This window comes from Numenius arquata, chromosome 2 (genome assembly GCF_964106895.1).
Source record: "Numenius arquata chromosome 2, bNumArq3.hap1.1, whole genome shotgun sequence".
In the NCBI taxonomy this organism is placed as follows: domain Eukaryota; kingdom Metazoa; phylum Chordata; class Aves; order Charadriiformes; family Scolopacidae; genus Numenius; species Numenius arquata.
In genome coordinates, this window is record NC_133577.1 from 6,413,676 (window position 1) to 6,440,333 (window position 26,658).

The 26,658-nt window shown below is 42.9% G+C and overlaps 1 protein-coding gene across 3 annotated transcripts; it reads left to right on the top strand.

The window, feature by feature from the left end:
• The first annotated feature begins 232 nt into the window (after nucleotides 1-232).
• Nucleotides 233-26,043, top strand: ABRACL (ABRA C-terminal like). 3 transcript variants are annotated; one of them, XM_074169048.1, is made up of 4 exons: nucleotides 233-511; nucleotides 1,831-1,962; nucleotides 22,658-22,724; nucleotides 24,252-24,812. In XM_074169048.1, the coding sequence occupies exons 2-4, from the start codon at nucleotides 1,945-1,947 to the stop codon at nucleotides 24,434-24,436; spliced, it is 270 nt and encodes an 89-aa protein (XP_074025149.1). In that variant the 5' UTR covers nucleotides 233-511; nucleotides 1,831-1,944; the 3' UTR covers nucleotides 24,437-24,812. The 3 variants fall into 3 exon arrangements, with proteins under 3 accessions (XP_074025149.1, XP_074025151.1, XP_074025150.1); XM_074169050.1 differs by lacking the exons at nucleotides 233-511; nucleotides 1,831-1,962 and adding an exon at nucleotides 19,135-19,568; XM_074169049.1 differs by lacking the exons at nucleotides 233-511; nucleotides 1,831-1,962 and adding an exon at nucleotides 20,494-20,533 and having other exon boundaries at nucleotides 24,252-26,043.
• The last annotated feature ends 615 nt before the right edge of the window (nucleotides 26,044-26,658 follow it).

Below are 26,658 nucleotides of genomic sequence, written 5' to 3' on the forward strand. Positions count from 1 at the left end.
CGCCGCGCGCGAGCGGCTGCTCACACCTTCCCTCCCCCCCCCACCCCCCGCCGGGGCCCGCCCCTCTCCTTCACCAACGGCCTGCGCGCGCCTTCCCCCCCCCCCTCCCCTCACCCCGCCTGCGCCTAGCGGAGGCGGAAGCCGGCAGGCCCGGGAGGGCGGGGTTAGCGGGGTAAAGGAGCCAACAGCCGCTGCCGGGGACCCGGATGTGCGCGGCGCCGCAGCGCCCCCTGGGGGTGTGGCGGTGCAGGGAGACGGGCCGGGGGCGGCGGCCGGTCGCTTCAGCGGGCCCTGACGCCGCCGCGGGGTGCTCGCCCGGGGAGACCCCGCTTTCCTCCTGGCAGGGGCCTTGGCTGTGCGGGCCGCCTGCCGTGCTTGCCAAAGAAACTCCGCAGCGTTCAGCTCTCGCGGATCAGTCTGGAGAGCAAACCGCCTGCCCCGCCGGCAGCGGCGTGAGGGGCTGAGGCAGGGCTGGGGGCCGCCCCAGCCGGCCGTCCTCCGAGGGGCACAGGTACGGCTTTTCCTGGTAACTGGGGAAGAATTATCCGTTCTGCTACATTGGCCCTGCTATAAATGATTAGTAAAGTGATAGAAACTTTCCTCAGTATGCTGCCCCTCCCCACCATCAATGGCTTATGCAGCAGCACCGCCTAACACGCAACAAGAAGTGGCCTGGATAGTGACTGGGTGCATCAGTCTTCCGAGAAAGAATGGAGATGAGCTCACTTATATCTTCAGCCAGAGATCTCTCTCTGCCTGTCTCTTGGCTGCGTTTTCCTGGATTTTGTGTGTTTCTCTGAGTAAATCTGTGCTCTCGCTGCAGAACAACAGCAAAGTTACTTCCCTCCAAGCTACCTGGGTTTCTGGAGGGAGTTTAACATCCCTGACACAGTAACTTGGCCTAAGCACAGTGCCACGCTAGACCCTTTTTGAGTACCTCATATGATTTAAATCCCGCTAAAGTGGCAGTCTGGTACTTCACACTTAGAGGCATCCTCTCATTTTTAATTTATCTTCTTCCCTTTTCCACTTCACTTTCCCTCACAACTCTCAATTTTTCTAGATCGCTGTTGTCGACTACTCTACTTAAACACCTCCTTCTTTCTGCCTCTTAAGATGGTGTTATGTTCTGAACTTAAAAGTAGAGATTCGTCTTCTTTGCCATTTGATATACACAGTATATCCTTTTGCTATGAACTAAAGTTTCTGAAAACCACTGATATGCTCGCTTACAGTTAAAATAACAGGCAAAAGGATTTTCCCAGAAATGTACCATTACCGAGCTTTTGCAACTCCAGATTATATTAATGGTGAAACCACACAGATTGATCACATTTCTCAGTAAGTTAAAATTCCTCGAAATAGCCTATACTGAAGGAGTAATTAACTTTTTAAATATTATGTCTAGTTATTATGATTTTATAGACTTAGATAAGGCTGACAGCATCATAGGTCACTTAATTGGAGCTATTGTCATATCAGTATCTCTGCAAGTAAAACAAATGTAACCTTTCCTCCACAGCTGAATAACGTACTGCAGTTCTATTAGTTATACAGAGCCATTTGTAGAAGAGGTTTTTAAATCACTTATTAGCAGATGATTGGGTTCAAGTGCCTTTGCTTCTTTCAGGTTCAGTATGCTAGTTCAGGCAGGGGAGTTTGAAAGATTAATATATATATATATCTGTACCTATAAAGTTCTTCATAAGTTAGTGTAAGGACCTCAAAATATTTTTATTGCCAAAATAATTTTGAGTTTTATGTCTAAAAATAGTCTGAAAATTTTATTCTTTCAATTGAGTTGCTATTTTATTATTGTCATTTTTGCAGTGGGTGCACTCTTTTGACATTAATGAGGATCACTCGGCTGCAACAGTTTATGCAAGACTCAAAGAGTAATACAGGGAGGAGGTTCCCTAGAATGGACTATTCCCACATGTCCAAATGCCAAACAATTCTAAGGTAAGCTTACTAACTGTTTATTTCAATAAAATAGCAATGTGTCCTGTGAAAATCTGATGTCATGGTTTACTGGAGAGTTGTAGGCTTTGGGGAAGTATGCTGGGCTTTTCTCTGCGAATAGCACCGCTCTGAAGACGTTTAGGTAGCTATTTTGGAAAACAGATTCTTGAGTCTCATTTCCAACTCCCGTGCTCTAAACTTACTTTCTTAGAACCACAGAATCATAGGATTGCCTGGGTTGGAAGGGACCTTTAAGATCATCTAGTCCAACCATCAACCTAACTCCGATAAAACCCATCACTAAACCATGTCACTAAGCACTATGTCAACCCGTCTTTTAAATACCTCCAGGGATGGTGCCTCAACCACTTCCCTGGGCAGCCCATTCCAATGCTTAATAACCCTTTCAGTGTAAAAATTTTTCCTAATATCCAATCTGAACCTCCCCTGGCACAACTTGAGGCCATTTCCTCTTGTCCTATTGCCTGTGACTTGGGAGAAGAGACCGACCCCCCCTGGCTACACCCTCCTTTCAGGGAGTTGTAGAGAGCAAGAAGGTCTCCCCTCAGCCTCCTTTTCTCCAGGCTGAACAGCCCCAGTTCCGTCAGCCTCGCCTCATAAGACTTGTGCTCCAGACCCCTCACCAGCTTCGTTGCCCTTCTCTGGACCCACTCCAGTGCCTCAATGTCTTTTTTGTGGGAAGGGGCCCAAAACTGGACACAGCACTCGAGGTGGGGCCTCACCAGTGCCCAGTACTGGGGGACGATCACCTCCCAATCACCTCTTGCTTTGTGCTAGTTCGAAGACTGAGCAGAAAGAATAGGAATGACATGATACGTAGCAAATTAATTTCTAATTCCCAAGAGCTACATGTGGGGGGTGCATCTTTGACTATGGGATCTCCCTTCCCCACCTCCCCCCCTATAGGCCCCTTGCAAACCTCCAGTCCAAGGAGGGATTTGCCGTTCAGAACATTGCCTGGTCCTGTCAGGCCAGACTTCTCATCTACTGGGATATAAAAAAAATAAAATCTTTTCAGTGGATTCTCAATAAGGATTTCTTTTGTTTGGCTGGAGAATATGCTGTTTGCTACAGGATGAACTGAGGAAAAGAGTATTCCTGCATGTTTGTAAGATATATTAACTTCTCTGTATTTGCACTTTTCAGTGCAACTGACCCAAACAATGAAACCATAACTCTATCTTTAGTTTTTTTGGTTTGGAAAGATCTGTATCACAGCATTTCCCAAGGTACCCAAAGAAGAAGGTTTATGGCAAAATACCCACCAAAATGTATCGTTAGTGATACATTTTTGATATGGTAGATTCAGCCTTTGGTACATTAAAAACTTGATTTAACTGCCTTGAATTAATGATTTAAACAGAGCAATAAAATGAACTTTTCTTGGCTTTTTAGGTATTGCACCTTTCATACTCTCTTTTTAATGTATCTTCTTAGAATTCAGAGATCTGAATAGCTAAGAGTTAAGCTATACTCCACACGGTGCCTAATTTTACTGTATTTTGTTTTCTGTGAAGCAACTCTTAGATGACACATCTTCATATCAAAGCAGTTATCCTTTCGAGAGATCAAAGTCAGAGAAAATCATCATTGTCATAGGAAGGCCAAGTCTAATGACCCAGATGGAAAGAAGAGCAAGGTTGTTTTGCTGCCCATAACAATGCTTAGAATCAGAGCCAAATTGTACATCAATAAAACATTAATTTTTTTTTAGAAAAGAAATACTTTTACAACTTGTTATGTGACCAGAAGTATGTATATCTATTGCTACTTAAAAAAAAAAAAAGCAATGTTTTATTCATTTAAGGGAAATGCCAGTTAAAACACTGCTCAGGTTTCAGTATCTTTTATTAGCCGTGAAATTAATATTGGTTTCTAAAAACTAGTTGTTACACATGCTGAGACTACTCATTTCTTAAAATAAACATAACTCATACACATATACAGGGTCTAGTCTTCCATCAGGTGTCATGGGAGTGCCACGTCTAGGGTCTGCCTCCTTTTGGTGGGCCTCTATCTCTGAGTTAGTGGGTCTCGTTTGCACAAAAGTAAGTTATATGCTCAGATTTTTTTTTTTTTTTTTATTTAGACACCTTCAAATAACTTTCAACCTTATTAAGTATGTATTTGGGTCCACTTTCCATCTTGCACCTGGTTCCCCAAGTTTAGAAAAATGGCCCCGAGGTTATTTGTCATTGCCTTTTTAAATTCTTCTGCATACATAATGCTGTGGAGCAGGTTTTACAATCTCTGTCAATATACTCCCTTACTTGCAGCTCATCAGGAGTTATGGGAACTTGTTCTATCCTGATTCTTTAGTAGAAAGACAAGTAGATTAAGGCTAGAAACAAATGGGAGATGTTTAAAAATACCTGCTGTCTCAGACTTTACAGCTGTTTTATTGTTGCTGCCTGATCTTTTAAAAAAAGAAGACACCTTTGGAGGTTGGATAGTTTATTCCTAGACAGAAGAATATTTTGAGGATGATGTTAACACTTACAAATGAAATAAGTCATAGAATCATAGAATGGTTAGAGTTGGAAGGGACCTTAAAGATCATCCAGTTCCAACCCCCCTGCCATGGGCAGGGACACCTCCACTAGACCAGGTTGCTCAAAGTCCCATCCAGCCTGGCCTCGAACACCTCCAGGGATGGGGCATCCGCAACTTCCCTGGGCAACCTGTTCCAGTGCCTCACCACCCTCACAGGAAAGAATTTCTTTCTGGTATCTAATCTAAATCTCTCCTCTTCCGATGTAAAACCATTATCCCTTGTCCTGTCACTACATGTCCTGACAAAGTGTCCCTCTCCAGCTCTCCTGTAGGCTCCCTTCAGATATTGAAAGGCTGCTATGAGGTCTCCCTGGAGCCTTCTCTTCTCCAGGCTGAACAACCCCAGCTCTCTCAGCCTGTCTTCATAGGGGAGGTGCTCCATCCCTCTGATCATTCTCGTGGCCCTCTGCTGGACCTGTTCCAACAGGTCCATGTCCTTCCTGTGTTGAGAACTCCAAAGCTGGACACAGTATTCCAGGTGGGGTCTCACGAGTGCAGAGTAGAGGGGTAGAATCACCTCCCATGACCTGCTGGCCACGCTTCTCTTGATGCAGCCCAGGATGCGGTTGGCTTTCTGGGCTGCCAGCGCACATTGCCGTCTCATGTTGAGCTTCTCATCCACCAACACCCCCAAGTCCTTCTCCTCAGGGCTGCTCTCCAGCCATTCTCTGCCCAACCTGTATTTGTGCCTGGGATTGCCATGTCCCAGGTGCAGGACCCTACACTTGGCCTGGTTGAAATTCATGCGATTTGCACAAGCCCACCTCTCAAGCCTGTCCAGGTCCCTCTGGATGGCATCCCTTCCCTCCAGCGTGTTGACTACGCCACTGATCTTGGTGTCGTCGGCAAACTTGCTGAGGGTGCACTCTATCCCACTGTCCATGTCTCCGACAAAGATGTTGAACAGTGCTGGTCCCAGTACCGACCCCTGAGGAACACCACTCGTCACTGGCCGCCAATTGGACATTGAACCATTGACCATAACCCTTTGAGTGTGGACATTCAGCCAGTTCCTTATCCACCGAGTGGTCCATCCATCGAACGCATGTCTTTCCAATTTTGAGACCAGGATGTCATGCGGACAGTGTCAAATGCTTTGCATAAGTCCAGGTAGATGACGTCTGTTGCTCCCCATTATGCTTTTCTAAAAGCATCCTTATTTCCTTTGTATGGAAGCAACACTTTAATGCAAATATAGCTACTTTACAGATGTTTGTACCCATACTTTTGTAAACTTCTGCATGTATGTTCTGTGTGTTACAGTTTACAACCTCTTCCCAACCTTGATGTTTATGTTCTTAAAATTTTGAAAAACTTTGTCATACAGTTGGGTTTTACCTGCTGCTGATTTTATCTTCTACAAAATGGCATCTGTATTTCAAAGAACCAACCCTCTGTTCTACCAGTTGTTTCTTCATGAAAAGGGCATCCCACGTTTAAGGCTATGAGATTTTCCATGGTGGACCAAAAAATCCTTTCCATGCAGAGCCATGTAGCAGACAGTAACAACGAGAGGGGAATTGGTTTTTTCCTTCTGTATGAGCAGAGTGCTTTTGCAAGGAGTGTTCACCAAGCAAACGGTGGCTCTGAAGCGATGTTGTTACTCACCACAATGTGATCATTCTGGTCCCTCCTGCACCTCTGTGCAGGCACATCCCGGAAGGGAAAATAATAGCTTCTTTCTCAGCAGCCTCCTTCGCGTGCTGTGTCACCACTGAAATATGTATCCTGGCTGGAGACATCTACTATCTGTAGAGTATTTAATAATAATTTCTCTGAGTAAGTTTCCTCAATGGAGAACAAATAATACCTTTTCTATATCATTCGCCATTTGCACCTTCTCCGTTTTCCTCAGTCTCTCCTTTAAGCTTTTTATTTTTGTATCTCTATCACGGTCCTTGTAAAAGTTGCACATATTTAAAAAATTGCCCCTTTTTCAAATACATCAATTGATTGAAAGGAGTAAGCAGTCAAAAGCCTCTAAAAGAAAACTTTTTTGATTAAAAAAAATCAAAGTGGAAGATACTGGAAAGGAGAAACCTTTACTCCTTTATGATTTTGGCAGATTTCTGCATGAGATTTCATCTCTGCATCTCAGAATGTGGGGGGCACCCACCCTCACCCCAGAACAACTGTATGTGTTTGGTAGGTTCCAGAAAGGAATTCCTTCAGAGAATGAGCTGAAGGGAGATTGGCTTTTCATATTTACCTCAGCACCTCAAAAGCCTGAGCAGCTGATCAAATCCCACCTCTCTTTAGAGTTTAAAACTATCCTTGTTTCTTCCAAAAGGAGATGATGTCTCCTGTTTGCATGATACTATCAAATAAGTCTCTTCTTATAGAAGTTAAAACTCCTTTTAAAGCCTTTCAACATTTAACTATAAATCCATCTGGTCTTGCTGCCGTATTTACTTGCACATTATTCATGACAGCGTCTACATCTTCTTTTATAAATATAAAATTTTTCTATAATTTTGTAGAGTCAGGAGGAGTAAGATTTTAACTTTTCTTTGTACTTTTTGGGCCTAACATACATAATTCTTCATAAAAGTATTTAGACATTGATAACAATTGCCTTGAAGTACAAAAAGCGTATATTCAAATTACTTTTACTTAATGATTTGGGTTACCTTTGTAGTCCCTCAATATCATTCCTTGTTTTTAAGTTCTAGAATTTATATTACTGAAGCCCCAGCTAGTCTGAAAACAGTCTTATACCTCCTTCACTGCCTTTATTTCCTTAGCTCCGGTCTCCCTGGATTCTTGAGCAGTTCTCATTGTTCTCGTGCTTTTTACTCTTTCCTCTTGCTCCCTGAATGTGGAAGTGCACTGTAACTTGCTGATGGAAGAGGATGTTATCCCCTCCTAATGGATCATTATTCCATTGAATAATGATCTCCATCTGGTAGGGCTGTTAATGGCTACTTCAGGAAACTTCTGGCACATTACTGAATTTGTGAGAAATTGGTGACAAGGTGGGAAGAAGTCCTGAAAGCAAAATTTCACATCTCTGTTTCCCATATTACACACTTCTCACCCCTCCTTCCTTTTCCTACTCTCTGCTTTTAGCTGTATGTATAGATGTATCTTTCCTTTTCCGTTTCACTTATATTTTAGTTTCCATCTTACTATTTTTTCCTTAAGAGTTTTCAGTTATAATCAGTTACTCAAGGATTTTAATTCCTCCCTTTAACCTTTCTTTCTACATATTTTTTCCTCACACTAGCAGTACAATCCTCCACAATATTGGTAGTCCTGGGGTTCGTACTCCAAGTCGCCTTTTCCTTGTGCTTTGGTACCTTCTCTGTTTTGGGTTCACCACTTTGTTATTTCACAGTGTGGTTCTGCCTCTTGTTCAGAATTAGACTCAGCCTGTTCTTTTAGCTGTTTTCCATTAAGATCAGTTTCCCAAGGATTTTAATCCCTTCCTGTTTCTCCATGGTGATGTGGGCTGCTCTTGATATGTTAAGATAAATAAAATGTAAAACTCCCTCTGTGTCTTATATTTGTTTAAGATAGCAATAATCTAGTTTATTTCTTTTTCTTAAAGTCCTCTAGATCAGAAACACCCTAGTGTGCTTTCAAATCTGCTTCTTTTGTTAAAAACAATGCTGTTATGACATTTCTCTGCTGTTTGAGTCAGGTATAGGAGGGCTATTAAGAATGCTGCCTGCTCCATTTGTGGTGGCTGTAGGAAGGAGTCTAATAATTAAAGATCTCTCTCTCTCTCTCTCTAGCCTTGCTTTAATATGTTTTACAGACTCATTTCTTCACACTTTCTAATTTTCATTTTTTCTGTTCCCTGTCTTTTTCTTTTTCTTTTTTTTTTTTTCTTCCGAACATCTTGACTTATTTTGAAGGTCTATTTCAAGTTACTTCTCTTTATCCATATTTATTGTCAGGGATTAGCAAGGAAAGCCAGGAGCCAAGGGTGATGGCAAAACAGGCAATGGCCATCTTTGCCAACTGAAGTCCCACCATGCCACCCCCAGCCAGGGCACCGGGCAGGGCCGGGAGGTCTGGACCAGTGTCCCGTGGCTGGGGACAGGGCTGGGATGTGGTGGGGCTGCAGCTCCGTCCAGGCCCTGCAGCAGAGCCTCAGGTGAAGGCAGCTCCCACGGGACCAGGTTGGTCCTGGCTGCGGCTGCCCCTAAGGCAGCTGGCCCTGACCCCTACGGCCAAACCCCCACTTACCTTTAGGTCATTGACCTCACCTCCATGTTCCCAACTTAAATATGTTGTAAAATCTAGAATTCCATTCACACTGAGGTGTATAACTTTACATTTACATGAGTGTACTTGGGAGCAGAAATTGATTTTGAAGTACAATAGCATTTTCGTTGCACTATCATTCCTGTCCACAGAAACCCCATTTTTTTGAGTTCAACAGTAAGGTATATACAACATCCACAAGAATTGAAGCTTCTGTTCGCATTAAGAGCCTCAAGATGTCAGTGAAGAAAGATGTAGTTTTCCTGTTAGTGTATAAATAATTCCTGAAGCAAAGCTCTTACCATCATAACTTCCTGCTAAACTTGACTCAGTTAGCAAATGCTAATGACACTCCTGTAATGTAAAATCAATAAATGTTATTTGAACTAAACCTATTATTTGAGCAGAGTGGAAATATACTTAATTAACACACATTCAAATGTTCTAAAGGAATTACATTTCTTTATTTTTGAAACATCATGTTCTGTTCCAGTCATTTTAGAGGGACTATATTTGGTAGAATTGGGGCTAAGCCCACATGGTGCTCAGCGCTCTGAATTTAAGTGGAATCATTGCCAAGTACTTTATTTCTCCCTGTTCCTTCTAGAAAAAGGTTTCGTTCTTACAGTTTTTTTAAATTAATCATGACACGAGCGTATTAGAAACTGGCAGGCTGGAATGAATATATGCGCATAAATACAGAGAGACAATTGCATCTTTTGCTGTCCACACATTTTTTCATGTAACTGTTAATTTGTGTGTGCCCTTTTGGTGTCTCTCCTGTACTCCCCAGTAGATCAAAAATGGTTGAGGTAGAGGGAAACACTGATTCTTTGCAGGAACCCAAGCACTGCTGTTACCTGGCCTTGGGGGTAGCCTTCATCTCCTGCTTGAATAGGTGCTAGAAGGTAGGAGGCTATCTCATCCTCTTCTTCCTCTCCTGACCTAGGGAGAGATGTACCAGTAGGTTACTCCATGGCCAGCTTTGGGAAATGTCTAGCACTTGTATTTATAGGTGTCTGAGGGACAGAGAGGACAAGCCTCGGGCATGGTCCCTGCAATTCCTTTGCAGAGGATCCCGCAAATAGCAGGGAAGAATAAATAGCAGGGGCTTGTTGGGAGCGTACAGTGGGCTCGTGCTTGCTTCCCCAGACCTCCAGTTACAGCTCGTCGCTGAGGGAGAGCAGAAACTTCTTGTACCGCTTCCCAGTTCATTCCAATGAGAATTGCTGCAGCCCTGGCAAAAAGCCTGGGACTAGGGCAGCCGAGAGTGGGCCAAATGTACTTCATAACTCAGGCCTTTCTCTTGTTTATATTCGATCATCATACTCCAGCCATTCAAATGACTGAAGACTCAGGAAAAGCAGCTAAGAAAAAGAAATGCAAAAATAGCCTATTGAGATTTTGTGGGCAGGTTATTGATTTGTATAGTTCGATCTTATTATCTTGGAAGAGAGAGAACATGTTGAGTGAAGAGCTACTATATTTTATATGAAAGAAAAACAGAGGCAGCAGCTATCTTTAGCATACAACCATCTTATCAAATAAAGGCTTTTCTGATATTTTCTGTGTGCTACAAGAGCCATTTATATATTGTTAGTTATCCAAATACACTGAGTAATAACGATGAATTAAGAGTGGCAGACCCTTGCTTTTTCGAATGAGGTATAGTGAAAAAGGAGGCAGGAAACTGTAAGAACAATAGGTCTGGTACCATTTTCCTCTTCTCTTTATATAGAGGTTTTGAAGGAAGTGAAATGGCTCTGTTTCCTCACATCTGACCTGTGAGAAAAATAGCTTGTGCAGTCAGTTTTTAGCTTGGGAACACATACAGACTCTACTTCCCAGTAATGAAATAAAGGATGTGTATTCCTTAGAAAGCAAGTGAACGACAAAACGCCTGCATTTCTTCTGGTGTGAGATACTAGTCTTTCCACCTTGTGTTTGCCTCGGTGATGGAAACATTCTCATCTGTAGTAACCAATTAACTGATGCAGCAAGTCTTTATTGACTACTACATGCTATTGTGAGAAGCTGTTGATACTGAGGATAATTTGTGTGTTTGCTTAGAGAATCTTTGGTTAATTGACAGAATGGGGTCAACAATACAGCCTTGGTACTTTAGTTTATGTGTTTTTTAGCTTACAGCTGTGACCGAAGAACTATTGTGTCTTTAGAACACGTGTCTTTACCTAAAACTTAGTTGTCATCTCTGACCTACTTATTGAAGCTCTCTCCGTAGTGTTGCTTTTTGGAAGGTGAGGTGTTTATCTCTCTCCTTTACTATAGAGACATAACTGTGTCTACATGCAGAGAGTTAGTCAAGTAACCAATTTCAGATAGACACCTTACTTTCAGGTAGCTGAAGTCTGGTGGGGTGAATCACAGAAGGATATGGGGTTGGAAGGGACCTCTGGAGATCATCTAGTCCAAACCCCCTGCCAAAGCGGGGTCACCCAGAGCAGGTTGCACAGGAACGTGTCCAGGTGGGTTTTGAATGTCTCCAGGGATGGAGACTCCACCACCTCTCTGGGCAGCCTCTTCCAGGGCTCTGCCACCCTCAAAGTGAAGAAGTTCCTGCTCATGTTGAGATGGAACTTCTTAAGTTCAAGTTTATGCCCTTTTCCTCTTGTCCTGTCACTGGGCACCACTGAAAAAAGACTGGCCCTATCCTCTTGACACCCACCCTTTAAGTATTTATAGGCATTCATCAGATCCTATCTGATGCTGTCTGATCCCATCCTTACTAATGCAAGGTGTATGCACAAGTTATACAATTTAAAATCCTGAAAATTAGGGACCTTTCAACTCCTACCCAAAATCTTAGCCTTTGCACTTTACCCAATGATTTCTTAAACGCCTGCTGACTTTTCAGGGAGAGCGTTAATTGTTCTCTATGCAGTTCAGAGCAGTCCTACTTTGCTACATCTGCAGATAAACAGTTTTCCATGGCTGATGTACATCCTAGTGCAACATCAGCCACTTTAACAGTGTGCCTCGTGGTCAGTCTTTCTTCTGAAAGGTGCACTGAGAAAATGCCAGCTGAGGTCAAGAGAGGTCTTCTAAAGGGTTAGAGTGTGAAAGGTCCCAACACACCCTTTTAAATAAAAAGCAAGAGGGTAGGCTCTCACTACATTTTCCCATCAGATCTCTTTTCTCCTTTGCTTTCACTGCCAAGTGAAATAATTCAATAGGAGGAAAGGGAAAGTTGGCTGGCTGGAGCCTTTGGCTTTGCATGCTTAGCACTAGACAGAACTGATCCAGTGATTGACCTAATCATCAGTTGCCTCTGTTCTAGAGATTGTTTCTCCAGTTTTCTTCCACCCAGAGGACTTCTGTCAACTGTCCTTTACAGCTCCAGCTATGTGACTCTCTAAAATAACTGAGAATAAGTCCCTGTTCTGTTTTTTATTTCAAGATCCCACCTCTCCTGAATGTACTCCTGAGGAAGATGGCTAATATTTTCTCTGTACCTTATCCCAAATACTCTATCCATGCCCACATGTACCTTCTCCCTCTGATGGACACGCATACCTTGTTTATGTAGCTGGGAAGTTCCTCCTGCTGCACTGACTTACTTTGCTTAGTCTATGATGCAACTGATTGTCTAAATAAAAAATAAAACTACTCCTCCCATTTCTGTTTCCTGTTAGCACTATAATTACAGTTATTTATGGGTTTTAGAGCAGAAATACATATATAATTTCTGGAATCATCACACCCCCCACCTTGTTTCTGCCAAATTTGCAGACCATCAGAAGCATGCTTTTGTGTCATCTAATCTTATTTATATTATTTTATAAACTTCCATTAAATTCAAAATGGAGATGAACTTTATAAAATGGAGTAATGTGCTGGTTCGTAATAGCGGAAGGAAGTTGAAGCTGGTCTAAACTTAGGTGAGGAAGACTTGGATTCAGAGGAAGTACATTGGGAAGTTTCTGTTAACAGTTCACAAAGAGAACACTTGCCTGTGTGCAAGACAGCTTTTGTGCTTCCTTCATTAAACATAAGGGAAGTGAGATACATTTGTGATATTCGTGTGCCAGAGAACAAATAATATTTGCTTCAAAGTATGACGTCACAATGCCTTGAGAAGCAAATATTATTTATATACATGCAACACAATTACGTAGCATATGAACCAAACAAGAAGATGCTTATACTTAATTTTCTTAACTATGTTTTTAACTCTAAGCTTCTCCAACACGTCAGAGATGCTTGAACAAAATTTCCTCAAGGAAAAATTTAAAAGGGTAAGACTTATCCAAGAAGTTTGGGATTTGCAATTACAACTAACTTTGCAGATTAAAAATTCATGAAAATTCATAAAACTGAGGTGTTAGATGAAGGAGAAAACTGGCACATCATTTGTTATCAAACCATATGGTCTGTTTAAAAATGTAAATTAATGTGATGTTCTTATAGTACTTCCCTGTTAGATATTTGTCTACTATTTGGAGTTAACATACAGTTTGACCTCCTACACCGTGACAGAAATCCCTGCTAGGCTGTTAGGTCAGTAGGTGAGGCTGTTAGCAGTGTTCTATGGGAAGCTGCCTTGGGAATCTGATCCTTGTTCTGTGCTGCAGTTTCAAACAGCAGGAAATCAAATTATTTAGGATCAAAAGACTTGTGGCTGCAGTGCCAGTGACATTAATAAAGTTTGATCAGTTACGAATTTGAATCTCACTTGGATTTCAGAGCTGGCATTGTATCTTGAAACCAGAAAAGAATTCTTAAAAGGCATGTTATATATAAATTTGACCCTAAAAATACACTTCCCCGTATGCAGGAACCAATAAAGTGCTCCTGTACTTGACTTCAAAATATAGCATAAATTCAGTGTAGTTGTGAAGATTATCAGATTCAAATGATCCCATGTGCACCTTAAACACAGTCTTTGAGCTAAGAACTTGGAATGTAGACTAGCAAAATTACAGGTTTATCCCTAAAAATGCTTGGAAACAGAATTTTTGCATTAAATTATTATTATCTGTCATTGATCCAATGATAAAGAAAGTTTTCTTATGGTTTTTAGCCATCTATAAACTTCTGTGAACCATGCTTGCATGGCCAGCAGGAGGTCTTGACATTTCAGTAAAAAAATATATATTTAATATAATGACTTTTGCCATGACAAGATTTCATATGTTAAGTAAATGCATTCTGACAAATGTCAATCCACAGTTCCATTTCAATAAGATTTCCTTCAGGAAAAGATTTGATGTACTTCTGTCGCGAGTCATTATAAATGCTTGAGCTTTAGGAAGGAAATTTATATTAAACAAATAAATAGAGATATTACACCTAGAGCTGTATTTGATCTGGATGTGAACAGTAACTCTATATTAATGTAACTGTCATCTCCGCTACCATTATTTGACATCTTTATGCAAAGCCAGTGTTTTTGGTTTTCTGAAAAAGTTCCCGAAATGTCAATATGTGTATGTAGAAGTGTAGAGGGAAAGAGAGAAGGGGAGGTGGTTTGGTTTTTTTTCCCCATTGTGCATACCAAACAAGAGGACAGAGGGAGTGGGTGATTCAGCTGTTACCACACTGTCTGGAGATCAGGAGATGTTCTGCTGTTTCCTTGCTACAGGAGATTTTTTGATACCAGGAATCTGAGAAAGTAGTTAGTCTTCATGTTCCTCTCTCTGAGATATTAAGCTGTTGTAGCAAAGAACACCATAAAACACATCAAATATAATCAGCTATTTCAGCTGATATATATATATCAGCTATACATTTATTATATATTTCTTTTTCTCTTTGTAAACTGTCTCCAAACACTCTTTGATACTCTGCTTCCTCAAGACTTTACTGCACATCCTCTTCACTTCACATACAATCATAGAATTGTCCAGGTTGGAAGGGACCTTTCAGATCATCTAGTCCAACCATCAACGTAATTCTGATAAAAAACCGTCACTAAACCATGTCTCTAAGCACCATGTCAACCCGTCTTTTAAATACCTCCAGGGATGGTGACTCCACCACTTCCCTGGGCAGCCCATTCCAAGGCTTGATAACCCTTTCAGTGAAGAAATTTTTCCTAATATCCAATCTGAACCACCCCTGGTGCAACTTGAGGCCGTTTCCTCTTGTCCCATCACCTGTGACTTGGGAGAAGAGACCGACCCCTGCCTCTCTACACCCTCCTTTCAGGGAGTTGTAGGGAGTGAGAAGGTCTCCCCTCAGCCTCCTTTTCTCTATGTGCAGAAAAGCATCACCCAGTCTCAAAATAAACCCCCTGTTAATTCTGATTTTGTGCATATTTATGGAGGTTTTGAGTTCAGTCTTACAGTTTTCAAGTAACTACTCTCAGACACACGATTAGGGTCATCTCATAGGTTTTTTTACAGTGTGTGCTAACGTTATGGGCCCCCTCTTTTAGCCTGTACCGATACAGTATTTATATGTATATACAATATATTTATTTATATATACAAGGTTTACTCTTGAGTTAGGTGTAGGGCAAGTAATTTCAGTGATTTACATCACAATTTTAAGTACTCCTTTTTTCTATTGAACTGTAGTAAAGATTTACGTGCTTAATTTAAGAAGCAGCAGCATTACATTGTTTGAGGCACGTAGTAGATAACGAGAAGGGTGTGATGCCCTGAAGCCATTTCTGAAGTAAGTCCCCTCTCCTGGACAGACGCAGGGGAGTAACAGCGTAAAAGGTTTTGGTTTGGACTTTTTTGGTCATTATAGGAAAAGTAAAGCTAAGACCCCATACAATTAATATTTAAAAACATGACTTTACATCTTTAATTCTTGGAAAGTTTCCCAAAGCATCGCTATGCTTTTCATTTTGATAAAATAATTTTCTCCCTTGAAACAACTGCTGACTTAGGACAGAGAGAGCGGCCAAGTAAGACTAATGATTGGACCAAAAATGACGGAGATGCTTTGGATATGGAGTTCGTAAGAGAACAGAGAGCTGTTTTCTTGGTTGACTGGCTTGTCTCAAACAATATAGTTGTTCTTCTGACTGTCTCTAACAACAATACTCTCTGAATATTGCTTACTCCCCTCACATTTCTAGAACAGCATTGACTTGCTGTGGTTTTTAATTTCTTATTGCAGCCAAGAAAAAAATATATCTTACTTTTTCTGTAGTGTTACAAAGTCCACAGGAATAAGGAATGCAGTAGATCCTCTACCACTTGAAATCTTTAAATCCTGCAAAGACATATTTTTAAAGACCTGTTTTAGCCTGGGCTGGAGTGGCTTCAGGACTTCATGTTGAGTCATAACCCTGCCATGGGTTGCGTCATATGGCACACCCGTGTGGAGAAGTGACTCAGGGCAGGCCACAGCGGCACAGGGACGTGGTGGGGATGGGCTAAGACAAGGCACATACGCTCACTCCTGGTTGAATCACAGCCCTGTAGTTTCTGTCCAGCTTTGGAGATGGGAAGGAGAATCTCAAACATTTGCACTGGTGTAAGTTGCTGGTGCTGAAGCAAAGGGGTTGGATGCAGGCACGTGTGGCAGGAACTCGTCTCTCTGCTAAATCAACGAGTCAAACAAAAACGTGCTGAAAGAACAAAGTAAGACCCGGATTGTGTAAGAAGACAGATAAGATGATCTCTTCTAGCAGTGAAATCTGCAAATGCCGGAAGCACTTCTAGTGTTTTTCAGCTGGGGAGGATCTCAACAGAAAACTGCGTGTACGGACACGTGGTGTATGTCTGCCTATTTGCAAGCACATATAATGCAACAAAAATTCAAGAGAATAGTATCGTACAAAACAAGAACAGCATGGGTTACCAAGAAATACTAGTAAAGTGAGAATATTTAATTAATATATGCTGGAAAACCAAAAAAAAAAAAAAAGGCCATTACCTAGCAAATAACCCTGTAACTTTCTCCTACATTTTTCAGGCTTAGCCTGTGCTGCTACGTGCCTGTCTCTGGAGAAACCTGTTACAACTGGTATATTTACAACATGCTTACTGTAAACATTAAATACTTTTAGAAAACTAATTTCTCCTGGGGTAAGAAGACAGGCTCCATTCGGAATCAATAAACAACTGAAAGAGAAATTAATTACTACCACTTTGGGAACTGTTTTTGAAACCAGTGTGGGTGGTGCTCAGCACTCTCCAAAAAGGCAAGTAAAATGTTGGGCATTATTACAAGTGAGAACCGACCAGAAAACATCATTATGTCATTGTATATACTATACCCACGTGCTGAATAATGCTAACAGTTCTACTCATTTGATACCAAAAAAGAATACGGATTTGAAAAATTATAAAGAACAACAAGAAGGGTCAGCAACATGGAAAGGCATCCATTTTACATGAGATATTAAATAAAACTAGGGCTCTTCAGCTTGAAAATAAGATGATCTGTAGGCATGAACGTGATGGAGAAGGGAGGAGATGCAATAATTACTTGCTCCGATAAGTGCCAGGAGCCAGGAGAGAAGCCACGGAATCAACTGACAGTTTTCATTGATTATACTGTTTTCCAAATGCCTGCTGTTGGTCACTGCTGGAGGCAGAATGTTGGGTTAAATTGATTGCCTGATCAGATCCAGTACATGTCCTGTGGTGTTGTCAAGCTGTGTTTTTTAAACCTTGCGTAATTCCTGTGTTTGGCTGCCTTGGTGTAAAACGGTGCATCCGAGGGGACAGTAACAGTACAGTGAGATACCAAGGAAGGTCAAATTAGAATAGTCTGTTTTAAGGCAGAATCTAATGATTTTGGGGGAGCACTCAGTAAATGCAGAAAAGGAAATATGAATTATGAGTCTGGTAATGACTGTAACCAGTTATATGAAATATGTATGAGTAATATTTCCATGTCTGTCCTCTGTGCTTGTAAAGGACTATTTTGCACTTTTTTTTAACTTTTTTTTTTAAAGTATCATTCTGTGGAAGCAGAATGACTGAAACTCATCATCTCCATAATTTTCACATTTCCTGCTCTCTGCTGCTGCACCTGTAAGGACATAATCGGTCACTTAGTCCTGATGCTGCCCAGCTCATTTTCATACTTTGGCAGCGTCACCGTTCCCTTAATTGTCATGGTAACAGATGGTTTTGAGTACTGATTTACCTAGAATTATTTTCTATTACATGAGAAGGAAGGGCCGTGAAAGAAATAGTAATGAAAGCATACCATGTTTTGATAATCTCCTTGTGTTCCTGGAGACCAATATTTGGGTACACGACGCTTTCTTTTCAAACGACAGAATTTAAAAAACCAAATTGTACTTCCTCAAAAAAAAGGGTTGAAAGAAAATGATAAGGAATTACAGATTTTTGTTCATCTTTCTCAGATGTATAGTTGATTTACTTATAAATTAGTGGCTATGATTCAAAACAGACTTAGAAATGAATTTCTGACATAGATTTCATCATCATCATTATAATATCTTTGGTCTGAAAAGTCCCAAAATATTACTTGATCAAACAAAATTATCCATAATCACATTATGCAGAGTAAAGGACATTATTTGTGCAAATGTAATGGTGTTCTGATGATTAAGAAATCTAGAGTATGTGCGTGATACAACTTAAAGCATATTTTTAACAATAAAAACAGAAAATAAGCACTTTTATTCTATACTGCTAAATAACTGGAATATTTGCCATATTTGCTAACACACTAATTAGATTCTCTTTTAAAAGGTTTATCTCAAATTTTCCTTAAAATTCTATGCTTTTTACTCCAGTATTTAGCATTGTGTTGGCCAACACAACGAAGATCTTAGGAAAAGCAGTATGCCTTCATATGAGCACAGATGTCATCATATGCACCCAGCATCAATGCTCTTCAGATACTACATTTTTCTGAGAATTCTCCGCTGTCTTTTGACTCAGTTCAGACAGATTTAAATTTTGTTAATTTCATTAAGGATTTAGGAATGGAGCCCTTTCAATCTTCAACTTGTTTTCCTAACTTCAGGGTTTGGTGTTGCTTTTTTTTTAAAGAGCACCTCTTACTGATGTTAAATACAGCTAATCTGTTCAGGAAAATGTTTTGATGCGCTATTGTCTGCTCAATATATAGCTCCTTGAGCAGAAAGCAGCATGGGTTTTTTTTTTTCTGACTAACCAAAGATTCTGTTACTGATAAACAGTGGTTATGCTAAGGAAAAGTTAATCTTTTAATAAAAATGCCTCAAAAAAAAAAAAAATCATCAAAAAAATCCCTCGGAAAAGGGCTTGAACTCCATTTAGACGTCCCTGGAGTGATAAAAATGTGATCTACTTGGCATCGTTTCCACTGTGTGAATTGATTTATCTGGCTGCAGGTTCTGCCAAGCGAGCCCTAGCAGAGCTTGCTGTAGTGGTTTCAGGTGCCGTTTATTCATCCTCGCGGCAGGGCTGGGAGGCTGTAGCGAGGGACCAGACCTGACTGGCACAGCCCACAGTCTGAGAAAGTATCTCAGCCTCACCTCCAGCAGCTGATGGATGAAAATGTGAATTGCAAGGGCTGGAAATAGCTTCTCATACCAACTGTGCTTTGGGGGCAGTCACGCCTGACAAGAAGGTGGGAGAGACAGCCGGGAACGGCAATGCCGTGAGCTGTGCCCGATGAGTTTTCCGGAGAGGCGGGTTGGTGGCAGCTTCGTTGCTTTGTGGCAGTTAACGCAGCTCCGGGGTTTGGTGCCTGTGTCCTTGAGAGGAGATGTAAACATTTCTGTGAGGTGAAGAGGAAGTGAGAGAGACAAGAGCAGCAACGAATACCCAGATAGGAGACGGAAGAAATTAAATTGCCTTCTCCCCACAGTGCAGAGTGCGAGGACGTGGCGCTGAATGAAAAACTAGATAAACCCCAACGTGAATTTATCGAAGGTAAATGGTACTAACCTAGCTCATTCATTTTCTGTGGAAACAGAACTGTTTTTCTAGGAGAAAACAAATGTGGGGGGTGTAAAGAACGTGGCATAGCTGTAGCAAGGCGGGGATTGGTCTCTTCTCGCAAGAAACAGGCGATAGGACAAGAGGAAATGGCCTCCAGTTGTGCAAGGGGAGGTTTAGATTGGATATTAGGAAAAATTTCTTCACTGAAAGGGTTATCAAACATTGGAACGGGCTGCCCAGGGAAGTGGTGGAACCGCCATCCCTGGAGATAAAAGCCGGGCAGATGTAGTGCTGAGGGACGTGGTTTAGCGGTGGTTTTGGCAGTGTTAGGTTGACGGTTGGACTCAATGATCTTAAAGGTCCCTTCCAACCTCGACGATTCTGTGATTCTATAGTGTCTCCACCCGGGGACGCCGGAGGAGATGATACCGTGACGGTAAGACACCGAAGCAACAGAGAGTATTATGTTGAGAGCGGACCTGCTGGAAGGGAGGGAGTTAGGGAAGGGCTGGCCTCGGGAGGCGTTTTCCCGAACACACTCACGAAGGAAACGAGGTGAAGCCCATCGATGGCACATAGTCGGGAGTCACCGATGCGGGAAGGAGCGGGGCCCTCACCGGGGCGGGGGGAGAACGGCACAGCCATTCAACGGGGAATGCAGGCCCAGCGCTCGGCCTGCGAGGGGCCCAGCGAGGGCCGGGCCCGGCGGCCGAGGCGGGGGACCCGGCGGCCGCTGCTGCCCGCCATGGCGGGGAGAGGGCACAGCCGCTCCCGCAGCGCTGAACGGCAGAACCCAAGATGGCCGCACCGGGGCAGCGGGGAGCTCCGGGGCGGGGCGAGGCCAGGCCCCGGCGGAGGGCGGGTTACCGCCGCCCGCCCCTCGCCCTGCCCCCGCGCTGCCTGAGGCGGCTCCCGCCGGCGGCGGCCCCTCGCGGCGAGAGCGGCGACGGCAGCGGGTGAGTGGCGGCGGCGGCGGGGAGCGGGCCTGGGGTGCCGCGCTGGGGGGAGCCGGCCTTCCCTCCGCTGCGAGAGGGGAGAGGCGCTGCCCGGGCAGCCGGGGATGGCTGCCCCTCGACCGGGCCGGGCCTGTTTCCCGGTGCGCAGGCGGCGGGGGAAGCCCCCCGGCCCGGCCGGGCCCCGGCAGAGCCCGGAGAGGCGGTGTGTGTGTGTATGTATGTGTGTGTGAGGGGGTGCTCGGTGTGAGGGGGACCGAGCTCTGCCTCCCACCGACCCCCATCTTCTCGGGGGGTGCGGGATCCGCAGCGGGAGGGGTCGGTGCGGTTGGTTCGGAGGACGCGTTTGTGCTCGATAACCCTGAGGTGAATTTCCAGCAAATAAAGAGAAAGTTTGGTTTTTCCGACCGCGTCCTGAACAACCACGCCGGCTTCCAGCAGTGTGTTGGCATCACGAAACTCTAGAGTTTAATAGTTGGCCTGTCGAGTAGGTGACAATATAAAGTAAATATTTAAGTGTTCTTAAAATACCTGGAGTCCCTTCTTCCTTACTCCTTACACAGCCGCCGTTCTCTGAGCCCCAAAGCCCTGAAAAATAATGAATTATTTGTTAAAAAATTCTGAATGTTACTATTTAAATCGGCAGTGTGTGTGTGAGGGAAAAGAATTTTAAAGTAACGTGAATTTAAAGAGTTAAAGTGAAGAAGCCTTTAAAGTTAAAAGAACATCTCTAAAGAGAAGCTAATTATGCCATTGTAATGAGCAATATTAAAATTGGCAGCTTGACAAATCCATAATGATCGCCTAAGCTCTTTGGTGGATGGGTCATGCTTTCCTCTGTGACTTGTAACAGTATATTTAGTGCTCACTTAAACAAAATCTGAAAGTTTGTAGCAATCATCCTAGAGGCTGAAAACTCTGCAGCCCTGCCCTTTTAAGGCAGTGGTTTTTTTTAGAGCTGGGACCGCGTCACCGCATCCTCTTGCCATGGCACCTGTTAATATCCACTGCGTTAGGGATGGACCCATGGTTTGGATGGGGCTTTGCCTGAAGCCCATGCTGATACTAAGCTTGCTCGGTTTTGCATGTCAAAAAGACAGATTTTTGCAAGCGAATTTGGGAGCTGAAAATCAGACTCTGTTACAAACGGGGTTTTTTTTTTGCCTCTTGGGTAAGTCACGAGGGGTCAGGAGGTGGAACTGTGTCACTCTTCCCTATTTTAACTCAATGAAAAATAAGAAAGGAGGGGGAGCTTTTCCCTTAAGAAGAGTTTGTGATGCATCCAGATGTCAATTTTTTATCTGTGCAGAAATCGTAGTTTCTTGAGCAATAGAGAGGGCCTCGGTGCTCACCAAGTGCTCGGCTCCAGGAGCTCTCTACAGCTCCCGTTCCAGGCTGCGTTGTAAGCACCGGTGGAAGCTGCATTTGTCGCTTTGCTTTGCCTGTGGGGCTCAGTTCCTTGTGCTGACCTGGATGCCTGTTTTTCGCTTAAGGTGTTCCACGTCTAAAGGTTTCATTGTGTCTGTGCTGCTTTTGCACTTTCTTGAGGCACTTGCGTAGTTCATCTCTGGTTCAGTTCTGCTCTCAGTAGCAGGCGTGCGGTGGCTGATGTCCTTTTGGACACGGTGCTCCTGGACCTGCTGTAACCAGCTGGGTAAGTGGTAAGCTGTGGTGTGGTGTAAAAAAACCAAATTATCACATATCCCGGAGAGGAATTCAAAGGAAGATGTTCCATTTTTATTGAGGGCATTGACAGAAAGTTGCAAAGCCCCTGAAGAGCTGTGACGTTACCAGGGTGCTCTGATTCTGTGGCAGCCTGAGCTCATTCTTTAAAACAAACACACACTCTTTGGCCCCAACCTTCCCACATTTTTCATATTTTGAGATTAGCTCCTTATATTTGTGTTTAGAATGTACTTAGGTTGTAGCTTCTGTTCGCTTCCTCTCAAATGTGGAGGTGTGGAGGCTCTTTATCCATTCAAGACTGAAATCTCAGATTATCCTGTAGCCGTGTGTCTCCAGGCTACTGGGATTTACCAAAGTGCTGTGACATTCCTGATGAACTGACAACAGCTCAGGATTTATGGGTCTCCTAATAACTTTGTCAAAATGTATTTTACTTTTTAGACCACAATGAATGTGGAACATGAAATCAACCTCTTAGTTGAGGAGATTCGGCGGTTGGGAACCAAAAGTAAGTATGGTAATATCCCTGATCGTACAGATGTAGTCATGTTACACATACATGTATATATATGACATACACGTCATATGGATATAGTCATGTTATATCAACCTATGAGCTTGGCAAATTTAATTAAACAGCCTCAGGTAACGTGAAAACTTACATATAGCCTTGGTGTTGGACTATATGGTACTCCGTGCGTCCCTTCCTTTAAAGTAGTTCTGTTATGAAGTTAAAACATTTAAGCCTCTGCAGGACAGAGGATATAGGCCTGAAAACTGGCTCCCACTAAAATCAACTGCAAAATTACTCTTTTCTTTAGACTCCCAATACTCCACAGCCATCAAAGAAGAAAGTTACACCTTTTCCTTCCACCTCCTTCCTTGGTAACTCCTGAACTTCAGAATTCATACACTTCAATTCTGTTCATCATAGTATTATTTGATCTGTGTGCCTAAAACTAATCCAGGAGTTATGGGTGTAGTCCCAACTTTCCTTAAACTTGCTTAGACGGTAGCCTTTTCTCTGAAGATTGTTTTTCATTGTTAAAACTTCTCTTTCTTTAAAAATATTTATGCAATTTGTGGATGTGCTGCCTGAGGGAGTATCCCTGAGAGGGGATCTGATCAATGCCTATAAATACTGAAAGGGTGGGTGTCAGGAGGATGGGGCCAGTCTTTTTTCAGTGGTGCCCAGGGACAGGACAAGAGGAAAAGGGCCCAAGCTTGAACAAAAGAAGTTCCATCTCAACATGAGGAGGAACTTCTTTACTGTGAGAGTGGCAGAGCCCTGGAAGAGGCTGCCCAGAGAGGTGGTGGAGTCTCCGTCTCTGGAGACATTGAAAACCCACCTGGACACTTTCCTGTGCAACCTGCTCTGGGTGACCCTGCTTTGGCAGGGGGTTTGGACTAGATGATCTCCAGAGGTCCCTTCCAACCCCATACCATTCTGTGATTCTGTGCTCGCATATTTCAGTTCTGATGCAATTTAGTTCAGTTCCATTCATTTTTCAAAGCCTAAATGGATACATATGTCTTGCATTTCATATGACTGCATCTGCCTTTTAGGAATAACCTAGCTAACCTTAACATTTATTTTAAAATTCTTGCTTTGTGTGAGAAATGAATTCACGTTGCACCTTTTTCAATGTGAACTTTAAATATTAATAAGTAAAAAAGACAAGTATTTGGAAAAAAAATATTTTAATGATTTAAAACTAATTTTTTCCTTAAGTTTTGAAGAGGTTCAGTAGCCTGTGCTCCTCATTTGGTTTCAGGAAGTCATCAGTAAAAATAAACATAGTAGGTGTTTGGTGTTTGGTCATTGGTATCAGTCTCTGTTAAAAAAGGGAAAGTCATACGTGGCAGGAGTTTTGCCTACTGTTTGTCACCGGCATTCCTAATATGTTCCCTAATAAACTGGGAAACACCATGGGGTTTACTTTCAACGTTCTGGCTGCTTGTTACTGTGTTTCCCCGGTAATCTCCTAACTGAAAGAAAATCTGCACGTGTTTTCCTGTTATATCTTTGATTTAGATGCTGACGGCCAAGTGAGCGTGAAATTTGGTGTGCTCTTTGCTGATGAAAAGTGTGCCAACCTCTTTGAAGCCCTAGTGGGAACTCTTAAGGCTGCAAAACGACGGAAAATTGTCACTTATCAAGGGGAGCTGCTTTTACAAGGTGTTCACGACAACGTCGATATCATGCTGCTGCAGGACTGATGCAGTGTTTCAGCTATGCATTAATGGAATTGTTTCAGACGGTGACTTGCAACATCCTCTAAATAAGGCTGATCATTCTAAGGTGTTTGGATGTATTTTTACATCCAAGCATCCAATTTGTATCTTTATAGTCAAAAGGAAACTGTTCTATATAGGAAAACATTCCCTTTTGTAATTCTTCCTAAAATGGTACTGTATGTAAGGCAAAAGATGCCAGATCTTTCTCTTTTTTGTAAATTTTTTTTATTTTTAATCTCAGGTAATGCTCTCAAAAGTCTGGTGGTTATTTTCAATGTACAAAGAAGAGGCCTGGTAATTTAATGTTTACAAATCGGTGTGCCATGAAAGTATGAAATAAAAGCACATGCTTAAATTTATGTAATTCTTATTGCTGTTGTTTCTCTTCTTATTTGCAGTCTGAAATGAAAGCAAACTGAATTCCTGTAAGGAACATAGTTAAATAACTGTACAGAAAGCATGACTTTTATGAGGTACATACAAGGTACCTCATTCGTCTCTGGCAGTGTAATATTCTTTCATTTTTTGGTCCTCTAGACTTTTGAAGGAAGTGGGTGAGGAGCTACCCGGAATGCTTCCATGCAGTGGTAACCAGAAGGTGGTACGGTAGCTTCAGGTTGTGATTATTTTCCTCGCAGAAATTATGTTTTCTCTAAATCACTGCAGGCAGAAAGTGGGAGGGGAGGAAAATAAGCGCTTTTGGTTGTTTTCTAGCTTGCTGCTAGTTCTTCTTAGCAGGTGAAAATGCTCCTTCCAGTCAGGAGAAAGAGTTGCTGCATGGGGAAAGCAGCGCAGGTAAGCAAACTGCTCTGTGCTTCCACCCTGCACCTCTTAAAGTTGCAGGGTGGGTGAATTTCCCTTTACTTGGCAGCCTTTTACAAGTGCAAAATGCTTGCAAAGCGTCTCCTTATTTCCAGATACAGGAAATGCACACATGGTTATGGAATCTCCAGGAAGCCGTGTAATTCCAGCTGCTGCCCCTTTCGTCTTTGTTTGCTCTGCTTCGCGCGACAGGAAAACAACTGAAATCCTGTGTGCAAACAGACCTGGGCTGGCCCCAGAATCTGGAGAGTGAGGAAGTGATATGCAGAGAAACTCGAGCTGTCTGGGTCCGAGCCAGCTGGAGCCGAGAAGCAGAGCAGGATCTCGGCACAGCTTGTCACTCCAGTATCACTCCAGTGCTGCTCTTCTGCTTCCAGATCTGAGTTGACAAGTGCCTGCATCCCTGCGCTGGTGGAAAGAAGAGGGACTGAGACCCAGACTGTCTCCATTTGGGGTGAGACCAGACAGCTCCGCGTTAGCAGATATAACCACAGTTGTTTTTTCCTCTGCCTCTATTTCGGTGAAGGCCTGAGTCATTGTCTGGGTTGGCAGGACAGCCTGAGTGTGCTGACGGATACCGAGTGCTTTCTGGTTGTCTGAGTTGTTTTGGTACAGGAGGGCACCAGCCTGTCCCAGCCAGGGTATAGCTCTCTGTGTGTGTTCTTGACAGCTCTTTAAGGACTGAAGGGGCCCCAGTCTGGAAAATTTACTAAAACAAACAAATAAAAACCCCAGTAAATTTAAGGCTCAATTCTGAGTTGGAGCTGAGACAGGACTGTGAAGAGACTTTTATATTTCTCTCATTTTGGATTTATCTTCTTAGCAATGCTAATAAATGTATTTGGGGAGGGACTCTTTATGAGGGCGTGGAGCGATAGGATGAGGGGTAATGGTTTTAAACTGAAAGAGGGGAGATTTAGATTAGATATTAGAAAGAAATTCTTTCCTGTGAGGGTGGTGAGGCACTGGAACAGGTTGCCCAGGGAAGCTGTGGCTGCCCCATCCCTGGAGGTGTTCAAGGCCAGGCTGGATGGGGCTTTGAGCAACCTGGTCTGGTGGGAGGGGTCCATGGGCAGGGGGGTTGGAACTAGATGATCTTTAAGGTCCCTTCCAACCCAAACCATTCTATGATATTGAGGGCTTCTGGGAACACTGCGTAGAAGGAGACAGAGAAACCTGGCACTAAAACAATCAAGGCGAATGTGATTCTGTACTGCCCAGAGGAGTTGAGATTCCTTCTCCCTGCCTCTGAAAGCAGAAGAGGAACAACGAGAACAAGGATGTGCATCTAAGAACTTGCCCTCAGCGCAACGCTTAATGTGTCTACTGGCCCCAGAACTGTGTAGGCTTCTTCACTTCAGATTACATGCAAGCACTGTTGA

Coding starts and splice junctions, on each gene's coding strand:
- ABRACL (XM_074169048.1), top strand. Junction 22,725..24,251: donor TCGGCGGTTGGGAACCAAAA/GTAAGTATGGTA, acceptor TCTTTGATTTAG/ATGCTGACGGCCAAGTGAGC.